Source organism: Colletotrichum phormii, assembly GCF_030913505.1.
Source record: "Colletotrichum phormii strain CBS 102054 chromosome Unknown BDP81scaffold_26, whole genome shotgun sequence".
NCBI classification, from domain to species: Eukaryota; Fungi; Ascomycota; class Sordariomycetes; order Glomerellales; family Glomerellaceae; genus Colletotrichum; species Colletotrichum phormii.
The window spans coordinates 413,425-436,110 of record NW_026851468.1 but is presented as its reverse complement, the minus strand read 5'-3'; the positions used below and the strand labels follow the sequence as shown (position 1 = coordinate 436,110).

At 55.5% G+C, this 22,686-nt stretch overlaps 8 protein-coding genes and 1 non-coding gene across 9 annotated transcripts; 5 read left to right on the top strand and 4 right to left on the bottom strand.

Annotated features, from left to right (window-relative positions):
• Positions 1-1,630: 1,630 nt before the first annotated feature.
• BDP81DRAFT_330940 (methyltransferase domain-containing protein) lies at positions 1,631-2,873 on the top strand (the record flags this gene model as incomplete). Its single annotated transcript, XM_060585466.1, has 4 exons — positions 1,631-1,902; positions 2,008-2,222; positions 2,300-2,501; positions 2,555-2,873. 4 exons carry the CDS (start codon positions 1,631-1,633, stop codon positions 2,871-2,873), a joined length of 1,008 nt encoding a protein of 335 aa, XP_060440007.1.
• A 1,056-nt stretch (positions 2,874-3,929) lies between these two features.
• BDP81DRAFT_398965 (minor allergen Alt a 7) lies at positions 3,930-5,028 on the bottom strand (the record flags this gene model as incomplete). The annotated part of the gene is made up of 3 exons (XM_060588524.1): positions 3,930-4,431; positions 4,522-4,607; positions 5,002-5,028. 3 exons carry the CDS (start codon positions 5,026-5,028, stop codon positions 3,930-3,932), a joined length of 615 nt encoding a protein of 204 aa, XP_060440006.1.
• Positions 5,029-8,135: 3,107 nt separating this feature from the next.
• Positions 8,136-9,002, top strand: BDP81DRAFT_398964 (uncharacterized protein; the record flags this gene model as incomplete). Its single annotated transcript, XM_060588523.1, has 1 exon — positions 8,136-9,002. One exon carries the CDS (start codon positions 8,136-8,138, stop codon positions 9,000-9,002), a length of 867 nt encoding a protein of 288 aa, XP_060440005.1.
• Positions 9,003-9,107: 105 nt separating this feature from the next.
• Positions 9,108-10,478, bottom strand: BDP81DRAFT_330917 (major facilitator superfamily transporter; the record flags this gene model as incomplete). Its single annotated transcript, XM_060585464.1, has 1 exon — positions 9,108-10,478. One exon carries the CDS (start codon positions 10,476-10,478, stop codon positions 9,108-9,110), a length of 1,371 nt encoding a protein of 456 aa, XP_060440004.1.
• A 1,532-nt stretch (positions 10,479-12,010) lies between these two features.
• Positions 12,011-12,127, top strand: BDP81DRAFT_t318. The gene has a single exon. It is a non-coding gene; the product is annotated as a tRNA-Leu (tRNA).
• A 799-nt stretch (positions 12,128-12,926) lies between these two features.
• Positions 12,927-14,323, top strand: BDP81DRAFT_438511 (uncharacterized protein). Its single transcript, XM_060591322.1, has 3 exons — positions 12,927-13,386; positions 13,441-13,804; positions 13,870-14,323. Exons 1-3 carry the CDS (start codon positions 13,059-13,061, stop codon positions 13,901-13,903), a joined length of 726 nt encoding a protein of 241 aa, XP_060440003.1. The 5' UTR covers positions 12,927-13,058; the 3' UTR covers positions 13,904-14,323.
• A 384-nt stretch (positions 14,324-14,707) lies between these two features.
• BDP81DRAFT_484582 (elongation factor G) lies at positions 14,708-17,690 on the top strand. The gene is made up of 2 exons (XM_060595109.1): positions 14,708-17,146; positions 17,215-17,690. Exons 1-2 carry the CDS (start codon positions 14,802-14,804, stop codon positions 17,267-17,269), a joined length of 2,400 nt encoding a protein of 799 aa, XP_060440002.1. The 5' UTR covers positions 14,708-14,801; the 3' UTR covers positions 17,270-17,690.
• A 71-nt stretch (positions 17,691-17,761) lies between these two features.
• Positions 17,762-18,453, bottom strand: BDP81DRAFT_502257 (uncharacterized protein; the record flags this gene model as incomplete). The annotated part of the gene is made up of 1 exon (XM_060595562.1): positions 17,762-18,453. Exon 1 carries the CDS (start codon positions 18,392-18,394, stop codon positions 17,762-17,764), a length of 633 nt encoding a protein of 210 aa, XP_060440001.1. The 5' UTR covers positions 18,395-18,453.
• Positions 18,454-19,555: 1,102 nt separating this feature from the next.
• BDP81DRAFT_115434 (uncharacterized protein) lies at positions 19,556-21,330 on the bottom strand. The gene is made up of 2 exons (XM_060581536.1): positions 20,973-21,330; positions 19,556-20,893 (listed from the first exon to the last, which is right to left on the bottom strand). The coding sequence occupies exons 1-2, from the start codon at positions 21,081-21,083 to the stop codon at positions 19,607-19,609; spliced, it is 1,398 nt and encodes a 465-aa protein (XP_060440000.1). The 5' UTR covers positions 21,084-21,330; the 3' UTR covers positions 19,556-19,606.
• Positions 21,331-22,686: the final 1,356 nt, after the last annotated feature.

The following is a 22,686-nucleotide window of genomic DNA, read 5'->3' as shown; positions in this document are numbered from 1 at the left end:
AGGGGTAAACTTGTGTACCAAGACTGTCAAGGCTGACATGATTGTGTCACGAGCAACGACGAGGCTTTATTGGACGCCACGGTCGAACCAAAATGCCATTCTAATGCAGGAGAATAAAAGTGCATTTTTCTCGACTTGCCAGCTTTACGATTGGTAATTTACGACTGGTAAAGAGGACACCTTGAGGCATAGAGGGTACCCGAGAGGTAGACATACTTACAGAGGGGAAAGAGACGGGAGTGCCTGATGATTGACTTTTGGTATTGGATGACATTGATCGCCCACCCTCTCTCCTCTTCCCCGGTATCCCGCACATCAACCTCCACTAGGTACTCCGTACTCCATGCTGCCCTTCGTGCCTTCCCGTTATGAACTCTAAATGCAGTCGGAATCTGCCAAGTGACCGAACTTCGTCACGTGCACCCAACACGACGGCACTTGCCCATCCATGCAGCTGCCAGTCGGCACCTGCCCTTCTCCATTCAAATACCTAGTAGTAGCCAAGAATAAGTTGTCTCCTTCCCAAGTGCATCGTCCGTTTTGAGGCTAGTCAATCAGCTGTAGACTCTGGGCTTGGCTGGGTATCCCCACTCTCGACGCCAAACACGACATGTTTCGGTGCAGTACTAAATCTAATTCGGACACCTATCTGCTAGGAAAAGGTTAGGAAAGGTACAATCCACCCACCAAAGATGCACATTGGATCCTTGAGGTGGGAGGCGCACATCTGTGGCACTTGCCATCTTTCTAGGCTGTTCCTGAGGTACCTTCCCAAGTTCTCTTCCACAACTCAGAGTTCCTTCCAATGGCACCCAAGAAAGGAACGAACAGTGTAGCTCCTTCCCTCTCCCAGGTATGAGCCAAGTCACCAAACCCCTCGCAAGGGAGGGTGGCAGAGACACACACACACCTTGGCTCCCTGCCCGTTCCTGCCTCGAGAATGCCACTCAGAGTCCAATGCTGGAACTTCATGGGAAGGAACTCACGGCAATCGTACCTTCGCAATCATGCAGTGCAGTCTCGTACCTGCCTTACCTCAGTCTCGCCCTCCTTCCACCTTTGAACTCGAGATCCGCACAGGTCTGGAGGGAGGAACCTGGCCGCCACCCCTCCCCTTCCATTCACAATGCTCCAGTCCCTCTTTCCCACTGAACTGACCGGGCCGACCAGAGCCCATCTGCTCAGTCGACGAGACTTTAAGTAGTCGTCTGTCTACAAGCTTCCTCTTTTCCTCTCTCCTGTCCCGTCATCCTCCCGACGCTTTCGTCCAACCTTGACGTGACTCGTCTCCTTTCCCCTTATCCCCTTAGCCTCCTCACTCTTGCTCTTCCAGTCGCTCTCTTGGCACTACGTGAGAGATCTGCGCGAGTCCACTCCGTCCGTCCGTGGCTTGCCCTTCTCCCCGCGCCCGGCTGCTGACCAGCGCTGATTGCGGTTCTTATTCTTCTCACTCATTTTCTCCGTGACGCCTGTCGTTGATTTTTCATCGATACTGTTTCCCTCGATTACGTGTCGATTCTGTCCTCTTCCGCGAGAGTGACAGCTGAACCCCCGCGAATCGACTTACACTCGGATTTTCAAGGATCCTTGAGAAACACCAGCCAAAGAGTCCAATCCCTCGACAGCAACCATGGCCATCGCTGCAAACTCCAAGCGCATCGTGCAGATGCTCTGGCTCGCTGCCGGCCTGCTCTTCACCCTCGCTCTTCTGCACTCTCTTGGTAGCCCTGACAAGGCCAAGGAATGGGCCACCAACAAGGTTGGCAACCTTATGAACAACGATGGCGGCCGCAGCTCCATGCGCGAGTTCATGACCACTGCCGAGTCCATCTGGGCCAAGACCGTTAAGCAGCGTCATGACATGATTGCTGAGGACTACGGTGATGCCTCGCTGATGCCCTTGTAAGCCATCTCCATTTCACTACCGCCGTCACTCCCCGCATTCTCTAGATGGGTTGGACGCCGATAACTCCCTAGATTCCCTGGCTAATTAATGTTCCACATCAGGTTCCCTGCCACCGACCCCGCGGCCTACGGAAAGCACCCCTACTCCGTCTGGGACTTTGCTCCGGCCTCGTACAGCTGCCCGCACGAAATGGAGCGCGTCGGACGTATGGGAGACGGCGGCAAGTGGGTGTGCGGCATGTCGAGATATGTCAACTTCCCCAAAGGCCGCGAGTGTGTCATCTACTCCTTTGGTGTCCGTGATGAGTCTAGCTTTGGTCAGTTTTCCGTGCATGCAATCCCACACATGCTGTCTTCCTCTGTAGATGATCATTTGCTGATAATGGACCTGCAGAGAACGAGATGCTGAGCCGCACCAACTGTGTCGTCTGGGCCTACGATTTCTCCGTCGTCGACTTTGGCGAGCAACTCGAGCCCGGCAACCGCCACAGAGCCCACTTCCTCCAGGCTGGTATCGCTGGCAAGACGGATAAGACCAAGACGCCCCCCTTCTACAGCATCGCCGACCTGATGAAGATGAATGGCCACGAATACATGTATGTGCCCTTTGTGCCCAATTGACAATAGTCGTCCACTAACACTGCACCAGTGATATCTTGAAGATGGACATCGAGTTCGCCGAGTTCGAGGCCATGGACGGTTTCAACGAGGACTTCCCCATGCGCGCAGGCGAAGAGCTCCCCATTGGTCAACTCATGATTGAGATTCACTTCTTCGCCGGCATGACTGCTTCTGGCTTCCTCGACTGGTGGGAGCGTCTTGAGTCCCGTGGTCTCCGCCCTACCTGGACCGAGCCCAACCTGCTTGCCGTCACTCTCAACTTGGGCAACAAGGACCCGCTCCTTGCCGAGTACACCATGATCAACGTTCACGACAGTAAGAACGTTGTCTTTGGTGGCAGACATTAAATGGGCTGCGTAAACATGACTTTGTGTTATTGATGGCTTGTTAAGGAGCGTACTGCACGGGGCGAAAATGTGCATCGTCACTGGCGTTATTTACAGTAGATCGGTCAACATGGGAATCGCGTTTCGATTACTAGATGAAATCTGGGTGTTTGTTGTGTCAATGAGCATGTGTGAGGCCTTTGGCAATGGTTCTGCGAATCAGAATCGAGCTGGACGATTGGTGATGGCACAGGCGATCTGCCAATAATCTGTCAACTGCTGACAGGGATGCCAAGACACACTGGTTCGCCGAATTGACGAACTCAATCCGTCGGCAGCCGTGCACGGAGTAGTTGGCTTGGCAATACCCGTATTCCAGGTGTAGCCAGCGAATCACAGAGCAGTCATCATCGTGTATGCTTTTTCAGGGGTCTGGTCGAATCTTATCAAGAACGTCTCATTTTCCGAGAGTGTACTGCTGCAGCTTGTCAGTTGCCAGTTGGGCATCTTCACACCCTCACTGCGTAGTATGGTGTGTGTCTGTGTGAGTGAGGGTGGTTCATATGATGGTTCAGGTCTTGAGCTCAGGCCTTTTCCCGTGCCGTTTTCTATGGCACTGTTGAAGGTTCTGATCTGAAGTCAATTTTGTTCATATGGGGGAGCTCCCCGATGTTGTCTACAGATGGAGGTAAGCTAGTAGTCAGGAAACCAGCTCTCCTATCACTTCCAAGAATTAGTGTAAGAAAAATGCCTTAGTCGTGACAATCACTGTTTGATTGCAAAAGAATTGAGAGATATCAATAGCAAGTGAGATATCATTATTATCTTTTTTTTTTTTCAGGTAGGGTTTCAACGGTATAATGCAATCACTCATTGCACGGAACATTTGCTCGGCAAACCACACGGGCCGGCCTTGACATCCTTGTCGTCCAATTCCTGAGGGGCCTTTCGGGTCTCCGCTGCCGGGGCCGGGGCCGGCTCCTTTGCCGGAACAGCGGGGGCAGCCGCCGGCTTCTCGGACCCGTTCACCCCGTTCGCGACATCACCACCGCTGCTCTCGCTGCTGCTGCCATGCAGTCAATCAACGTGCTTGGCAACAGTCTGGTAAAACGCCTCGCCCTGGATCGTAGCAATCTCGAGCTCCCGCGCCGAAGGCTGACGAGATCCATCCGCACCGGCAAAGGTACCCGCGCCCCAGGGGCCACCACCGTGGACCTCGGACAGATCCGCCATGAGCGGGAAGGCCTTTGCGTAGCCAAAGGGGACGTAGATGATGCCGTGGTGGGCGAAAGTCGACATGGCGGCGATGGCGGTGGACTCCTGGCCGCCGCCGAGGGAGGCGGTGGAGATGAAGAGGCCGGCGAGCTTGCCCCAGTATCCGCCGGTGGACCACTGCTTTCCGGACTTGTCCCAGAAGGCCTTCCACTGGGCGGGGAAGTTGCCGTAGCGGGTTGGGATGCCGAGGAGGAAGGCGTCGTAGGATTCGAGGGTGGCGGGGTCGTCTAGGACGGGGACGTCTGTTGCTTTTGGGGGGGCGCCCATTTTGGTGAGGACTTCTTCGGGGAGGGTCTCTGCGACTCTGTTGTGGTGTTAGTTTCCATCGTCATGTTGGTATGTGTATTCATCGTGGTAGGAGGTATGGGAGGAGATGTGGTTGTGAGAGACGTACTGGAAGAGGTCGGCGGTGCCGCCGGCCTTCTCGATGCCCTTCTTCTCGGCCTCGGCCAATTGGCGGATATGGCCGTACATGGAGTACTAGAGAGATCGTGGTGTTAGCAGGACGGTCATAATGACAGGGGCTATTCTTCGGGAGTTGGGGTTGGGAAGCGATCAGTGTGAGGTGTGAGGTGCGAGGTGGGGTTCAGGGCGCTCTCGTGCGGGCAAACCGCCGCATCATGGTGTCATTGAGAGCTTCGGCAGACGAGGCCACGCAACCGTACGGGAGAGTTGGGTAAACGTGAATAATCATCTTTATTGCGTCCTCTTGAGATGATAATTTGCAGGTTTCCAGGGACATTGGAGCCTTCAATGGCTTAGACTGCGGTGTATGGTGGGAGAGTGAAGTAAAGTGAGGTGGGGCGGGGGAGGGGCAAGTGACAGGAAATTACCCGATTAGGAAAGAAGTGCTGGATTGTATGGTGGGACTTACGTAGACGATGGCAATCTTGGGAGCCATTGTGACGGATTGATGTCTTGTATGGAGATAAGGTAAGAGAAGGGTAAATCGGTGCTCGATAAAGAGGTGCTCAGTGTAGATGAATTGACACCACGAGGGGGAGGTCGAGGTCTTATATCAACGTGAACTTTGGGCCATGGCGCGCGCAAACCCCCTCCCCCGCTGGGCATACGAGACGAGCAAGATGGAAAGAGAGGGGACTGAGACGGGCGTGCTTGCATCATCAATGGCACGCTAGGCTGGGCAAGCCACTCGAAAAGACTCGGAAGAGAGGAGGAATGTCGAATGGGGCTGGTCCAGTCAAGTACCCTTGGAGGCACTGGATGGCGGCCATGCGGTTTCATCAGGTTCATCGGCCTAGTGGGATTAGTTACAGTAGACCATCGAGGCTGCACGAGATATGCTGCCATGGTTGCTCATGTAAGGGGAAGTAAGCAGACGACGGACGCAGTTGGACGAGGTGAGGTGGTGAGGTGGTGAGGTGGTGAGGTACCTGGAGCTCTTGCATGAGGTGGTGGGGAGCTGGAAATGTACGTACCACTCGCTGGTGTCTTGTCTGTGTGCCCCTCTCTGCAGGTCTGTGCTCCACTGAGGGGCAGGGGGAGGGGTCATCTCCTTCCATTGCCCGTATCTTGGGTAGTGAGAGACTAGAAGTACCTCATTAGTATTCTCTCAGATTTATGTCCAAGTACCTTGGAAATGTAGTTCCGGTTCGCGAGTTTGGCGACGGCATCGTAGGTTCGTTCAACGGACGGAAGGACCGATTAAGCATCAAACGGGTGCGGGCGAGATGGAATGCGACGGGCTCTTCAAGATCATGGTTTGTTTTGGCGTTGGGAGTGATGGGACGCAACGAGCTATCCCGAAGAACACCCATCCCTCTGTTCGGTTGCCCAAAGGTGAGGAACGTACGTACGTTATCCCATCCGAGCCCTGTCAAGCTACCTCCTACCCCACCTGCTTGTCTTTGCTTCATCTGCACAGCATCCAATACCACCTACGTAAGGTAGTGACTGCCGGCCAGCAGTTCGCAAACGGTCAGGGCGGGCCGGGGAAGAAGCACTCGAAGAAGTGTTGGTGTGTGGGTGCTGAATAAGTGCTTAACAACCCCAGCCCAGGCTATCATAAGCCTTACCAAATACACTACACGGGCAATCCCTTCCCACGCCCTCGATAGAGTATGGAGAACCAAAAAGTCGTTACGCCATGACTGAACGGCACTTGTTTGCTAGTTTACGCTTCTAGATCCTGGTCTTCGGGGAGAGCTGTAGAGTCTAGATGGATTTAGAGATTCTCGGATCACGGATTAAAGAGCGGAGGAGCCTCGGATCCAGGGCCTGCCGCCGATGATGATGACGACCAACTCGCGCGCGCTCGCTCGCTGGATCCTGACAGAGAGGAGACGATCCATGCGGCTCATGAAGTCCGTAATCTCGTTGTATTGTTCCGCGCCGTGACTACGAGATGCCCAACTCAAGCAAGCCTTGGATAAGGCAGGCGATACAAAGTGGCATAGAGACGGTGAAGGAGACACTAGGCTCATCTCAACCTCATCACCCGATGTGTAGTACAGATGTGTACGTACATGCGCAAGGAGCCCCTAGGACGTGAGAGGACGGGATTAGTAGTACCTGACAAATGAACCACCGCCGTCCCCCACGAAGCTGACAGGTACGGCCACGGCTACGGCTACGGCTACGGCTACGGCTACGGCTACGGACGACGGAGCCGACAGACTGCTGCATCGAGGATCGGAGCTGGCTGCAGATACTAACAATATCTGGCAGCTGCCAGTACTCGCTCTTTGATATCTTGTTCGCGCGCGGGAGTTAGCAGCTCAGAGTGAGCGAAGTAAGCGTTGCTAAGCTGCCACCAAAGCCATGATCCAAGGCTGAATCAGCACCACACAGCAATATACGGGGCTACAAGACCGTCTCCGCTGCCTTGATGGGGCGGAGCTCTCCCCTGCTGCATACCAGATACCTTACTGGCTGGCGGCTGCATATCCTACGCCCTACTGCGGCCCCCGCCAGCAAAAGAGCTCCATCTACCTACCTGCAGGACGAACCTCCGACGCTGGAAGCTGGAGCTCTATCATGAATCATTTTCTTTGGAAGAGCAAGGCAAGAAGAGTCTGAAGACCGTTGGGAATCTGCTTGGAAGTTGGACTTGGCGCTGAGCAGTTTGTCATCCGCATGTCTTGGTGATCTTACCGGGCAATTGGGATCAGCTCTATCGTTCTCGTTCTCGGGGCATGACTTGATGAGAGAAGAGGATCAGCCCCGGCAGTGCGAGAACGAAGTTTGTCCGTGACGTTCATGGCGGGTAAGATATCTTCCATTGCTGTTGGCTTTTCCGTATAGATCTCCTTCATTCCTTTACTTTATCTTTTTCCTTTCTATTCCTATTGTTATTTAGAAACAGGCCGAATTTTGGCCTACTCTACTTTTCCATGCGTCTGCCCCGGCTGAAGAGAACGCTCTCGGAAGAGCAGGAAAGATTTCCAGAATCAATCTACACGAGCACATGACAATTCATCATGGAAGCCATCCCTCCTTCCCTTTCTTCGGAGAGCCCCCCTCCTGATATCACATCTCAACGTCTTTTCGATCTCTCCCTTCCCCCGGTATCCCTAGAGAAACTTGTCAACTCCTCTGGCATTGACAGACTCCCCTCTCCCCGGGAATCTACGACTTGACGAGAAATGGCCGACATTACAGTGAAGCAATCAGCAAGTTTACGTGCCTTTTCCGTCCTGATTGGCTTTACCTGCAGCTCTTCTGCTCACGCCAAGTCGTTTACCAAGAAATCCATCGCTTTCTTCGACAAACTAGTGTTTGGCGATCGCCGCCAACGGGCTGACAGGTCGATACTTGATATTTCCTCTTTCGGCCACAATCCTGTCAACGACAGGTCTGACATCAGCAGAGAAATCTGCACGCAATCCAGCTCATTCTTTATCCTCTTCAAAGAATGGGTTCAAGTGAACCGGATGACTTTCTTTTTCTTCTCATTCCTATTTTGAAGTCAATAATAGCCTACTACCGGCACGTTACACCATTACACCAGATTTCCAACAAACCAAGATATCCCCAAGGCCAACAACAATGGGCCAAGAAGCCTCCAAACCAAAACCCGGCACCCGCCTCCAAGTAATCGGCGCAGGCCTCCCCCGCACCGGCACCGCCTCCCTCGCCAAAGCCCTCGAGATCCTCCTCGACGACGACGACGACGACGACAGCAGCAGCGACGGAGCCGGGCCCGGTCCCGGTCCCGGTCGCGGCGCCCCCGTCCACCACGGCGGCACCCAAATCACCCGCGGCCCGGAATCCGAAATCCGCTCCTGGATAACCTGCCTCTCCCACACGCCCATCCGCGGCCCCCTTGACGAGAAAATCGTCCTCGACACCCTCCGCCACCACTTCTCCGACGGCTACGCCGCCGTCGTCGACGTCCCCGGGATGCTCTTCACCGAAGAACTCGCAGCGCTCCACCCATCCGCCCTCGTCATCTGCACCATCCGCGACCCGGAGGCGTGGGTGCGGAGTATCCGACAAACAGGCCAGCGAAGCCTAGCTATCTTTATATCGTTTGCGCTGTTCTTGCTGCCTACGATGCGGTGGTTCCCGCGGTATATCGACGCGATTCCCAACGGTCGGTGGGGGGAGTTGTTCCCCGCGCGGGAGGGGGAGGGGGTGCTGCCTACGCGCGAGGTGTGGGATTCGCATCAGGCTTGGGTGAGGAGGGTTGTGGGCGCGGAGAGGTTGGTGTTTTATGATGTCAAGGAGGGGTGGGGTCCGTTGTGTGAGGCGTTGGGGAGGCCGGTGCCTGGGGTGCCGTTTCCGAGGGTGAATGATGGGGATGCGATTGATGCGTTTGCAAAGGAGCAGATTGTCAAGGGGTTGGTGAGGTGGGTTGTGGTGTTGGCTGGGTTTGCGGTTGTTGTTGGTGGTGGGTGGTGGTGGACGAGGTGAGGCTCAAGAAGTCAAACAAACAAATATCTATCCGCAAGGTGGAGGGGGGTATATAGTCTAACTGCAAGAAATCTATCCATCTACACCTGGTCGGCCATCGGACCCTCAACCCTTCACATCCCTCTCCCCCTTCAACTGAAAGATCTTTGCCAGAGTAAGCACCATCGACCCAACCGTCAACGCCGCCGCTCCGTACCCGATCATGGACTGCCATGCAACACCACTATAATCACGCAAAATGGCACCAGCAATCGGTGTACCAATCAAGATGGCAATACCCGCCACGAAATTAATCATGCCCATCCGCGTACCCACGCGCCCGAGATCAGGCGACAAGCTCACAATCACCGTCGGCGAAATACTCACCATGCCTCCCGAGAACAACCCATACAAAATCGCAAAGACGACGAGACCCGCCATGTTACGGATCCCGAGCCACGCAAACATGAGCACCGCCGAGCCCGCGGCAACAGAGATTTGCATGTACAGCGCGCCGACTTTATCCGCGAGGTAATTCGGAATCACGCGGCCGGGGATACTCCCCGCGCTCAGCAGCGTGACAAAGTACGACGAAAAGTTGGCCGGACCAATCTCGTGACTGACGGCAAAGAGCTGGATATAGAAATACGGCACATACATGGCCAGGAACCCGACAAACGACCCCGCCATGACGAGCATGAACGCCGGGTCGCGCAGCGCGGTGCGGTCGACGAGGGAGCGCTTGTGGCCCGACGGCGGGAGGCGGGTATGCATGCTCACGGCGGGTATGACGGACAACCCCAGCAGGATGAAGGCCATGATGCGCGTGGCCCAGCCGAAGCCGATGCGGGGCTCGAGGTGGCCGAAGAGGATGGGGAAGCACATGCCCGCGATCGGGGACCCCGTGGCCGCGAAGCCGATGACGAGGGCGCGGCGGCGGTGGAAGTATTGGCTTAGGATCGCGGTGGAGGGGAGGAAGACGAGGCCGCAGCCTAGGCCGATGCAGACCCCCTGCGCGAGGAGGACCTGCCAGTAGGTTGTGCAGAGGGAGGTCATGAACATGCCGAGGATGATGAGGGATATGCCGGCCCAGAGGAGCTCGCGGAAGTAGCCTGCGTCGTAGAGGGGGCCGGAGATGGGGCCGACCATCATGAGGAGGGCGCCCTGGAGGGATCCGATCCAGGAGATGGCGGAGGGGGTGACGCCGGGGAGGGTGCGTTCGTAGTAGGTCTGGTAGACGCCAAAGGTGTTTACGAGGCCCCAGGTGTCGGCGAGGATGACCCAGGAGCCGAGGACTTGGATCCAGGCTTCGAGGCCGCCGTCGGGGACCGGGCCCGGGGTGGATGTTGTGATGGGTTCGGCGCCGGCTGCGGGGGTTGCTTGGGGTTCCGGGTCGGCGGGGGCCGGTGTGAGGGTTGTTTCGGAGGGGGTTGTTGAGCGAAGGACCAGGCCGGAGCCGGACTTTTCGGTTGTGGTGTCGGCGTCTCGGATGGCCATTGTGAGAGCGGAATGTGTGTGTTCTGCCTGTGTCTGTTTGATCTGGCTGAAGCTATTCAGACGGGTGTTCTTGGTGGATATTCTTCGCTTCGGTGAGAGAGAGCTTGCCAAGGGAAGCACGCCTTGGCGGATCGACTCGTTGTTGCAACGTTGGGTGGCGATCTTTGGTCTGCAAGTTATAGCTCGCTATTGCGACACGAATGTGAAGGAGGGCGTCTCTCAGGATAGATTAGACATTAAGTATGTGTGTAAGCCCTGCATCAAACGTTCATGAATGATGGGAACCGCCGAGTATGGCCGTATTGTCGTTCCAAGTCGAGAAAACTCAAATATAGAACAAGCAACAAGAAGAAGGAAGAAAACAGGCGGTATGGATTAAAAATCCATCGGGTAGCAGTGACGGCAAAAGAGGAAAAGAGTGAATGCGAAAGAGCTGCGTGGCGGACAGTGGACTAGACCAGACACCCCTTGACCGGATATAAACTTGGCTTCGCAAGAGGCTGAATGAAAATGGAGACCGCTCATTGCACCACCCAAGGTCCACTCTTTCGTACACCATCCTTGGTGCTCCGTCCGCCACTGGGGTCCCGATAGGGCGGCACGCGGGAAGTCGTGGGTGGAATCGGAGCGTGGTGCCGAACGGACGAGCCCGGCCAACACACTAGACTGCTAGTTGGCGGCAGGGCGCTTGCGATGGAACAGCTCATCAAGCGTTGCTGTGTTGTTGAAGCCGGTAAGGTTCTTGGAGTCTACATATGCGGTGGTTGTGCGTGGTGTTGATGTTCGGAGATGTTATAGACCCGTCGCTTGACGGGTGTACATCTGGTGAATGGTGGTGATACAGATGTGAGAAGCCGCATGTTCAACCAAACCTGCTGAACATCAACCCCGAACCGACATTTACAAGTATAAACATCGAGAAATGGGCAACAGCAAGAGATGTAGAGATTGCCGACATCAACTCCCGCTCTGGCGCCGTCTCCGCTGTTTTGATTCCCACCGGGTGCTCTGTACTCCACGGGTCGACGATACCAAGAGCAAAGTGGAATGATTGTGGTCGACCGACGATAGCGGCCCGATTGCTGACAGCTTCAAGAGTCAGACATTTTCTTGATCCATCTCGGCGCTTGCGCGATCGCCGAGGCCGGGGGTCCACTCCAAGAGATGGATCCATGGATGGATTTTGGATCCGAGATAACGGCGGTCAGCGCCAGGTATCTCTGATGAACAGCGGCTTGGGGATGCATATTGTGACACTGACAGTCAATAGAGGACGGGTTTTTGACGATGGGACCATTGTAGGAATAAAGTCGGTAATGGTGTTGTTAGCATGGATGAGAGTTTGTCGATCCCGAAAGTCAAACAAGAGCTTATTTCTGCGAGCGGTGCTTAGCGGCTTAGCGGCTTAGCGGCTTAGCGGCTTAGCCTTGACGCCCAGTGCCACTGTCCAAAGGTGGGCTTACTACAGAAAAGCGGCCGCAGTTGGCCCGCTAGGTACTTGAGTTATCTTTTGGCCCGCTGAAACATCACCAGGTAACTTGGCCGAGCGGTCTAAGGCGCCAGACTCAAGCTTTCAAAAGCTTCATCACGTTCAACGGATGAGCATTCTGGTCTCGCAAGAGGCGTGAGTTCGAATCTCACAGTTATCATTTTTGCCGTTCCATCTTAGGAGATGGTACTACCTTTTGCTCTCTTGTTGCCTTTTTTTGCATTTATTTCGAGTGTCTTCGAGTTGTTTTGTTTCTAGATTCACCCGTTCAATTGACCTCCTGGAAAAGCCGCTGTTCACAGGTCCCACAACTGCATTCTCACAAAACACTGCAGATGAGCTTGCTTCCTTCCCTTGGACTTGAAGCAGTTCTTTTAGTCTCTACTTGAACGTCTCTCGGGTAGTTCAAACTCGACTCGCCGGTGGGAGAGACTTTCAAGGCAATCAGTCGTGCGATCTTGGCTGACAAAAAGGTTTGCTGTTGTTGACAGAAACTCTCACCAAAAAGGGTCAAGAGTGGTCAATTCGTCGAAACCTTGGCGGCATCCCACTTGCACGCCCAGATCTCGAATTCTATATAACCTCAAGATAACAAAACGACGCAAGATGATGAATGCGTCATGCAAACAACCACCATCAGAGCCCCCCATCTCTCGGAAATTCCCCCGACGACCCTGACCAACCCAATGATGATTGAAGCAGCCTGCACGGTCCACGGACCCAAACATCCTCCGCTCACCTCATACACAAAGTGTCGGAGCTCCTTTCAAATCATCCAACGCGCCGCGCAACCAGGCATGCGCCGCCGTCCTCGACATCAGCAAAGGGCCCTAGATGGTGGTGTTTCAAAACGTAGAATGCAAGGGCGGCGGGTGAGGTCGCACAGTCGCCCCCTTCCCATAGCTCGGCTGAGGCACTCGTAGACGTGACATTTTGCAGATCGGATTCTAGAGTTTTTTGACACTGCAAACCACTTGATAGTTGAACACCCAAAATAAATACCTACCCTCATCTACTCGTTGGAACAATACCCGTGATCCTCTTTCTCATCACATCCCCCCCCCCTTCGCCCGGGAACCAGAGCTGGCGCTATGAAATCCAGTGACACACCCTACTCCGACGCCCGTCGAGAGGCAGACATCACCGACGATGCCATGACCGACGTCAGCGTATCGCTCCTCAGCGACGAGGGCAAGCAGTGGAAGCGGGCAGACATTGAAGACGGAAGATGCGCATCATCACGAGCGAGTCGATGTGCAAAGACCCGGAACCTCTTCCGACGCTGGCGCTGGCTGCTTGATACCTTTCTCCTGGTCGTCATCGTTGGCCTGCTCCTCGAGCGAAGAGGGCTACAAACAACTAGCACACCAGATAAACGTCTTGAGCCCGTCGGCGACCTAACAGGATTCGCACCCAAATGTACGCCAGAGCCTCTCACGACAACCACAGACCAAAACTAACATCATGCCACAGTCTCCCAGCAAATAACAACCTTCCACCCAACAACAGACTTCGTCCCCGACGACCCAAAAACCCTCTTCACAAACGCCACCCTCCAGGAGCAGTGGCTCTCCATCGTGCCCAAGGGCCTAGGCTACCTCGAGGTCAAGGACCCGAAAGCCCACGACAACCTCCCCGTCCCGTTACCCGAGTTCGCCCCGCGCACCGTCTTCACGACCTCGATGACGCACCAGCTGCACTGCCTGTACGCCATCCTCGAGAGCTACGCGGGCATGGCCGTCAACGGTAGCGCCAACGTCGATATGCATTCGCATATCCCCGAGGGTACAGAGGGCGCGGAGGGGCCGTGGCATTTGCAGCATTGCTTTGAGTATCTGCGGCAGGTGAGTGATGTCCATTTTCTTTCTTTCTGACAGCTGTCTGGTGGATGGGAACTAATCTTGGTTGGATAATAGGCCATCATGTGTGCCGGTGATGTGGCGCTGGAGGGCACGCAGACGACGTTCCCGCCTGGGTTCACGGGTAGTGATGGGTGGGATGCGAAGCACGTGTGCAAGGACTATAAGCAGGTGTACGACTATCTCGACAAGAACCGGGCTTTGGAAGACCACTGGATTTGAGTAATTGTGTGAGGGTGAATGGCGTTTGATCAGTTAGAGGGATGGTTGATTTGGGAAAGTTTCCAGCGTTTTCATAAAAGATAGGTACTCCAGGGCAAAGATAGCGTTTCTTAGTTGGGGGGAAAACAACATGAGGAAGCTTCGGGCTCATCGTTGGGAAGAATATGTTCATGAGCCTATCTCGTCTGATGCTCCGATTTGAACCCAAATGCAGTGTCCCCACGTTTGCCTGACCTTGAAGCTCTGACGACCGGGTCTGCATCATCATGGAAAGACTTGTACTCGTTCATGTCCATGAGCCTTGACGGGTATCTGATTCAGTCTGAAACCTCAAATCCATCCATCTCAAAGGAATCATGTCACTACCTTCAATAGTAACGGGCATGCTCCGGTCTCCGCTCCCGGCGAAATACCCGTTGAACCGGCCGGCGTAATCCCGCTCCCGCGATTCGTCGACTGTCGGACCAAGGCCCCACCCCCTCCACGAAAACACGTGCCTCCGCGACGGCGCGAAATGGGAATCCCTGTCACTCCCGTTCCCCCATGAAAAAAAGTTTTGCCTGGGCAATTGGAAGACAGCAAGGCCAAATTTAAAATAAAATAAAAATAAAAAAAATAATTAACGATGAGCCCCGTATCAGACCATTTGTCCCGAATGGATCCCGGCTCCCTTTTCCTGTAATATCTTTCCCCCATTGCATATTCCCATTCCCTTCACTTCCCCTTCTTTTATCCGCACACACATTGGTCACAATGAGGGCTCCACGAGCCGTCAGAGTGCCGAATGGCGGTCTGTTTGCAGGCGTAAAGCCTCAAACGGATGCACGACACTTTAGCAGCTTCGCCGCCTGCGCAAAGAAGCAGTCCTCGACAACCAACGCCGCAACGACGACATGGAAGAAGAACTCCGTGCGCGCCTTCTCGACGACCCCGATGGTCAGGGACGCCGCCGCCGAGGCCCTCAAGCTGGCCCAGGACAACGCCTCCGCCCTCACCCCCGAGCTCGTCGCCGCCAAGATGAGCCCCGACGAGGCCAAGCGCCTGTCGCGCGTGCGCAACATTGGTATCGCCGCCCACATTGACAGCGGAAAGACGACCGTCACCGAGCGCGTGCTCTTCTACTCGGGCCGCATCAAGGCCATCCACGAGGTCCGCGGCAAGGACTCGGTCGGCGCCAAGATGGACTCTATGGATCTCGAGAGAGAAAAGGGCATCACTATCCAGTCGGCCGCCACCTTCGCCGACTGGAAGAAGACGGAAGAAGGAAAAGAGGAGACCTACCACATCAACATCATCGATACACCCGGCCATATTGACTTCACCATCGAGGTGGAGCGCGCACTCCGCGTCCTCGACGGCGCCGTCATGATCCTCTGCGCCGTCAGCGGTGTCCAGTCCCAGACCATCACCGTCGACCGTCAGATGAAGCGCTACAACGTCCCCCGCATCAGTTTCGTGAACAAGATGGACCGCATGGGTGCCAACCCGTGGAAGGCCGTCGAACAGATCAACTCCAAGCTCAAGATCCCCGCAGCCGCCATCCAGATCCCCATTGGCGCCGAGAACGAGTTCGAGGGCGTCATCGACCTGATTGAGCGAAAGGCACACTACTTTGAGGGCCCCCGTGGCACCGTCGTCCGCACCACCGACGTCCTCCCGGGAGGCTACAAGGACCTCGTCGAGGAGAAGCGCCAGGAACTCATCGAGAAGCTCGCCGACGTCGACGACGAAATGACGGAGCTCTACCTCGAGGAACAGACGCCCACCAACGCCCAGATCAAGGCCGCCATCCGCCGCTCCACCATCGCCCTCAAGTTCTCCCCCGTCATGATGGGTTCCGCCCTCGCCGACAAGGGCATCCAGACCGTCCTCGACGCCGTCTGCGACTACCTGCCCAACCCGTCCGAGGTCGAGAACAAGGCCCTCGACAAGAAGCGCGACGAGGCCACCGTCAAGCTCGTCCCCTACAACTCGCTCCCCTTTGTCGGCCTCGCCTTCAAGCTCGAGGAGAACAACTACGGCCAGCTCACCTACATCCGCGTCTACCAGGGCAAGCTCCGCAAGGGCACCTACCTCTTCAACTCCCGCACCGACAAGAAGGTCCGCATCCCCCGCATCGTCCGCATGCACTCCAACGAGATGGAGGACGTCGCCGAGGTCGGCGCCGGCGAGATCTGCGCCGTCTTCGGCGTCGACTGCGCCTCGGGCGACACCTTCACCGACGGTGGCCTCCCCTACACAATGTCCTCCATGTTCGTCCCCGACGCCGTCATGTCCCTCTCCATCAAGCCCAAGCGCACCAGCGACGCCGACAACTTTTCCAAAGCCATGAACCGCTTCCAGCGCGAGGACCCCACCTTCCGCCTGCACGTCGACGAGGAGTCCGAGGAGACAATCATCTCCGGCATGGGCGAGCTCCACCTCGAAATCTACGTCGAGCGCCTCCGCCGCGAGTACAAGGTCGACTGCGAAACCGGCAAACCCCGCGTCGCCTACCGCGAGACCGTCTCCCGCCGCACCGAATACGACTTCCTCCTCCGCAGACAATCCGGCGGCCCCGGCGACTACGCCCGCGTCGCCGGCTGGATCGAGCCCAACGACGACCCGGAGGCCAACTTCTTCGAGACCCAGGTCGTCGGCGGCACCATCCCGGACAAGTACATCACCGCCTGCGGCAAGGGCTTCGAAGAAGCCGCCAACAAGGGCCCCCTGCTGGGCCACAAGGTCATTGGCACAAAGATGATTGTCAACGACGGCTCCACCCACGTCACGGATTCCTCCGACTTTGCGTTCAACCTCGCCACGCAAATGGCCTTCCGCAAGGCCTTTGACGACGCCGGCGGCCAGGTCCTCGAGCCCCTCATGAAGACCACCATCACCGCGCCCAACGAGTTCCAGGGTAACATCATCATGCTCATGAACAAGCGCAACGCCACCATCCACGACACCGAGGTCGGCACCGAGGACTTTACGCTGATTGCCGACTGCAGTCTCAACGCCATGTTCGGCTTCAGTTCCCAACTCCGCGCCGCTACCCAGGGCAAGGGCGAGTTCGGCATGGAGTTTAGCCACTACGCCGCCGCTCCTCCTCACCTTCAGTACGTTGACACCCAATTACCACTGCTTTGGTCATAGATAACTAACAACCCCCCCTCCCCCCCTACAGAAAGGAGCTCTGCGCCAACTACCAAAAGGAGTTGGAGGCCAAGCGCACCAAATAAGCCACTGATGAAGATCTTCCCCCCCCTCCCGCTTTCTTTGGGGGAGAATCTTTGCATCCGGAAATGTGGTGACAAACCATGGCACTCCAGTGCCCCCGTGTATCAACATCGAAGCTCCCCCTTCCCCATCCACGAATCCTTGAGCAAAGCGCACAAGATAGGACCCAAGGGGGAGCTCATACGTCGCCCACTTGGGCGGGCGTATGTAAACATGTATATCTAATGTCACGTCAGGAACCTCTTTGTAGAAAAGCCTAGACGTAAAAGGAGAAAAAAAATCCCACCCTTCTGTAGGACCTTGTAAGAAGAAGAAAAAAGACAGGGTGTATAGGGGTAAACGCGATTCATGATAGAACTAGACTTTGAACAATACAAGCCTCGTCTTCTCTCCCATGATTACGACCGGATTGGTCCCCCGTCCCCCGTCCCTACTACCCGTATATACTAGAGCTTCCGTCTGTGTCTGCCAGTCCCAGGCCGCATACCCCCGTCTCAGACAACCCGTTTAACCTGCCTCTTGGACGGCAAAGTCGACCGCCGTCTCCTCGGACGCTTCATCACAGCCGAGCTAGACCTCTCGCTCGTATGCCAGTAATAAGGCGACGTTGGCTTTTCAGGGGTACTCGAGAGCGCATCTACATCCACATCGTCAGCAAACTCTTTACCCTTCTCTAACTCCCCTGATTCTCGGGTCTTGGTTGTGTTTCTTGTGGTATCCTCACAAATCACACCCGGAACCCATCCCACAAAAGTCAACACAACCGCAACCCCAACCCTCCCATCAACCTTTCCCCCCGCCGCCCCGCGGTACACAGCCACAGGCGGACACGCGATCGCGACAACGGTATCCCTATCGAGGCGACGGCATCGAAGACACAGGCACAGGGAGAAGCATCGTGGCGTCGTGCTCGTCGGGGGCGAGGGTGTGGGGGGTAAGGTGATGATGTAGCGGACGATGCTGCCGCCTTCGGATCGCGAGGCTGTTCGTGAGAACAAGGATGCTGTCGTGCGCCGGGGGGAGGAGAAGATGCGTTTGAGGGTGGATTGGGTGCCGGACCAGAGGGTGCGGAGGCTGGTTGATTTGCTTCTGGTGCTTGCTGGAGATGGGATACTCGTGGAGGACATGGTGCTTTTCGGCGGAATGATTTGAGATGGCTTAGGGTTTCTAGGATGGTACGTGATGGGTCTGTTGTCTCGAGCATCTTAATTAAGTAGACGGATGATTGCCAGCGGAGGAAATGCGATTATCTGCCAGATCATGAGAAGGCACTACCTAGTTCTTCATTCTACGGGCAGGATAAGGGGGAAGCCGCACCTTCCCTCCCACATTCACTTGACATCCACGCAAGGTATTTCATCCCATTTCCAGCGTTTACGACAAGTTCATTCAAGCCGATGCATGGTTCCCTGTGGAATCAGATTTGACAAAGGGCTCTATCCATTTGAGTATACCGTTCTGGCTTGTACGTCGGGCATGTATGTACTCACAGAACGTACCTTGAGAGTCTTATACCCAAGTTGGATCTGAAGAAGTTATAACCCTCAATGTCAAGATCCATGAGACGTAGAGAACGGCGTAGATACAGAGGTCAACATTGTCGTTGAAGCCATTCTACTTAAAATGCCATGATACTTTTATTCACGTATCTACAGAAGCTTATTCGACATGCATGTATGCCACCAATCTCCCCCAACTTTATGTCGCCCGCCCAACGATATCCAGCAGACTCTTCAATACCATGTTCAATGCCACCGGTCCAAGGTCTATGCAGAGCTACCCAGAGCCAAGTTCGCTTTCGAGTAATTGATAAGGCGTCATGGTTCTGATTCCGAAAGTGAGCGGAGGCCGTCAGGATTCAGTCATCTGACTGCAGCGGTGAACGTATCTACGCTAAATAGACATATCAACATATGAACCATTTCACTGCTCTAGCCGTAACCAAGTCAAGCACTACCGCAAGATCATCAGTCAAGGTTGTGTGTTCTCTTGTGGACGGAAAAATGACAAGCCATTGCTACGCTGAGCGCGTAGGCTCCAGCTGTACATGGCACAGCAACTTCTCTAACTCGCTGTGGTATCCTTTGCACTCGTTCAATCCGGAACGAGATTCGCCAAACGCCGATATCCGGTGTGCCGGAAGACTATTATACAAACGAGATTCAAGATCTTGCCTGGGGAGGGCAAGTGCCCCCATCCAACATGTATGTGTTTTCGCCCTTCAAGGTATGTACTAACAAAATAGTCTCCAGGCGTTCATTCGTTTGCAACAGGCTCATTACTTCCAGCCGTAATCATGAGATTGAATATGGTTCGCGCGATCCCAGCCCAGGCCGTCGTCACCTATCATCGTGAGGTCTGGCGCTGGAAGGTTCTATCACGATTTGCGGCACTTGCTGCAATCGTAAGCTAGGTAGTCGTGGTACTCTTGAGCTGCGGCGTGAGTCTGCAGAGCCGTTCGCAGTCTGCTCATCCGCTGCCATATCGGCCATGTTTGAGGCAATGCTCTCTGCCCGTTGCTGGGCAGGGCCGGGGTACGTCGGCGGGGGCTCGGTGCCAGGTTGGGGAGTATTACTCCTGGATCGCTCGTCATCAAGCGAGACTTCGTCGTATCCAGGTGGAGAGTAAATGGGCATGCCAGCGTCTCCAACGTCAGCTTCGACATCCGGACTGGACCCTGCCCGGGTATCTAGGCGGGGTGTGTCTGGTCTCGAATTCGCCCGCGATCTTGAAGTAAATCCTGGCGAAGGAAGATCGCTTTCGATGCTCATTACAGAGCTTCCCCTCCTGTGATTCATAGCTGATTCGGCTCCGGATCGGATTGAGGTGGCGGCAATACTGGCGGAATCCGAAAGCAGTCCCATCCTCTCGCTTTCGTTGCTGTTGGCGCGAAGTCGTGTGCCGTCGTGACGAGCAACACCGAGGTCGGCATAGGAGACACTGGAAACAGCTCTCTGACGTTCATTCTTCAGGCGATCATGTTCTTCGCGGAGGACAGCGACAACGCTGTTATTGCTGGCAGCCCGAGCTCTGGACCGGATGTTGTCCAGAGCTACGAAGTCACCACGTTCCCGGGCTTCCCGACGCTCCACTCTCCGCTCCTCTCGCTCGGCAAGCTCCTGGCGGCGGGCCAAGCGGATCTGATAAAGGGCCTCCATCTCCTGATCACGCAGATCCTCCTCTGTTTCTTCCGTGGGATATTCGATAACAACATCGACGCCACCGCGTTCGCCTTCACGACCCAGGACTTGCTCAGTTTCGTTCGGATCAGGTCGGTAAGCAGGCAGAGTCATAATCGAGCGAATCGAGGTATTGCGGTTGACAGCGCTGTTGGGGGAGCGGGAGTCAGCCTGCGACTGATCGGCCGAGGCATCGAATGCGACAGAAGTTGGGCGGGAGCGACGGCGATCAGTCAGTCGCTCCGTAGAGGTGGAGTCTTCATCCTGAGCTTGTCGGTATCTGTTTCGGCCTCCGGTTTTCAATATTGACTTGAAAAAACCGCCGCCGCCGCCGCCGCCGCCACTGCGAGGTTTGTTGCTGTTGCCGCGGGTAGAGCGACGAGATGCGCGCAAGGAAAAGACGACAAAGGCGATAAATATGAGGAGAACCAGTACAGCGAGGATGACCTAGTGGCGATTGGCGTTAGCGGCTTAGTCAAAGGTGGTGGAGGACGCGGAACAGCCCTTCACATGTCTTGTCACTTACAATTGTGGTAATTTTTCTGCCGTCGATTTCTTCACGGCGTTGCAGCGTCGCAGGAGAGCTACTTTGGGAACCGATGGACGGATCGAGTGGTATTCGCATATTGAGATACATTGTGTGTAACGAGCGACTGGAATTCGATTGAGTACCGGAACGGAAGGGTCGGCGGTTTAAGGTCGAGAGGCGCTGGAGAGTTAACGGCAAGGCGGTTTAAGGCGGGGCGTCCCAGCTGCGCAAAGCGAATAATAAGCGTCAGGACTGGGACATTGAGACTCGGTAATTGCAGGAACGCTTATGGGGACGCGTTGGATCGGAGACGAGGGGACGGCGATGCAGGTGACGATCAAAAGTTTCGTGAACGTGGGAGTAGGCGAAAGGTGATGTGGGAGGAAAAGAAGGAGGGAAGCAACAGCAGTCGGTTGACTTGGCGGTTGGAGGTGAGATGAGGTGAGGTGAGGCGAGGACTGACGGGACCAGGTCCAGGCAAGGTGCAGGTTGGTAGTATTAGCGGTGCCTCGGTGGTAGTGGCACAGGGTCAACCTCAAAGGTCCGGGTCCAGGTCCAGATGCTGGCGGCGAGGTACGTATACGTGCCCGTAGACTGCCCTGGTCAGTAGTTGTACCTCTTTCTCTGTGCGCAGTGCTGTGCAGTGTGCAAGGCAGGCCGCAGTGGGACTCGGTCGGTGGTGAGCGACGAAGGGTCCTTTCGGGTGGGTGAGTGGGTTGGATGGATCCGGGAAGGGTGTGAGCCTGTGAGGCTGGGAGGCACGGAGCAGCAGGTCGGTGCCTTGCCCTTGAAGTACGGAGTATGGGTGCTTGGTCTTGGGTCTTGGTCGGGATGCAGGAGGGAGGCGGAGGCGATGCGGATGAAGGAGAGGCAGCAGCGTTGCTGGATCGGATCACCGCTGTCGAATGTCTCTGGGGTTGTCTGAGTAAGGTAGGTATCCAAGGCGGGTATCCGTAAGCGTGTTGGATGTTGGACGTGGCCGTCAGGATGACCGGGCCGCGGTGTATTGTGACCAGTGGAGGAAGTTGTATATATTGGATTGGTATGAATTGGAGGATGGCGGAAAGATGTTTGGTGAAGAAGTATGGCAGGACGGGAGGTGAGAGGGGAAAGACGACCTGAAAAGAAAGGACGGAATCGAGGTTGATGTCGCGGTCGAGGTTGCGGATGAAGATGAGGATGAGGATGCGGATGCGGATGCCTCAGCGCAGCGCAGGAGTACTTACCTTAGGTACCTTGGGTACGTACTGCTGTGTATTCGTCGAGCTTCAACGGAAGGCAGGAGGCAGGCACAACTGAGGCAGGCACGACCGCACGAGAAGGAGGCAGGAGCAGAGCAGGCAAAAGTGGATTGTTACAGCTGCCCACGGCCGGGCCTGCAGCTGCTGTTGCAATCGCAGTCGGGTCGGCGGTTGCCATCCATTGCTGGACCCCGAGACTCTCTCTCTCTCTCTTTCTCTCTCTCTCTCTCTCTCTCTCTCTCTCTCTCTCTCTCTCTCTCTCTCTCTCTCTCTTTCTCCCCCCGTCTTTCTTTCATTCTCTCTGACCGTGTTTCAAAGGTACTTCACCAGCCACCAACTCCAACGTGAGCATCGAGGTACCTCGCACAACAAACCTCCCCTCCCCTCCTTCGAGGTGGGCCGCCTTGTAGCTTACCTCGTTAGCGTCGCTCGTGTATGTTCCTTAGTGGGTGCCGGCGGCGGGAAGAATC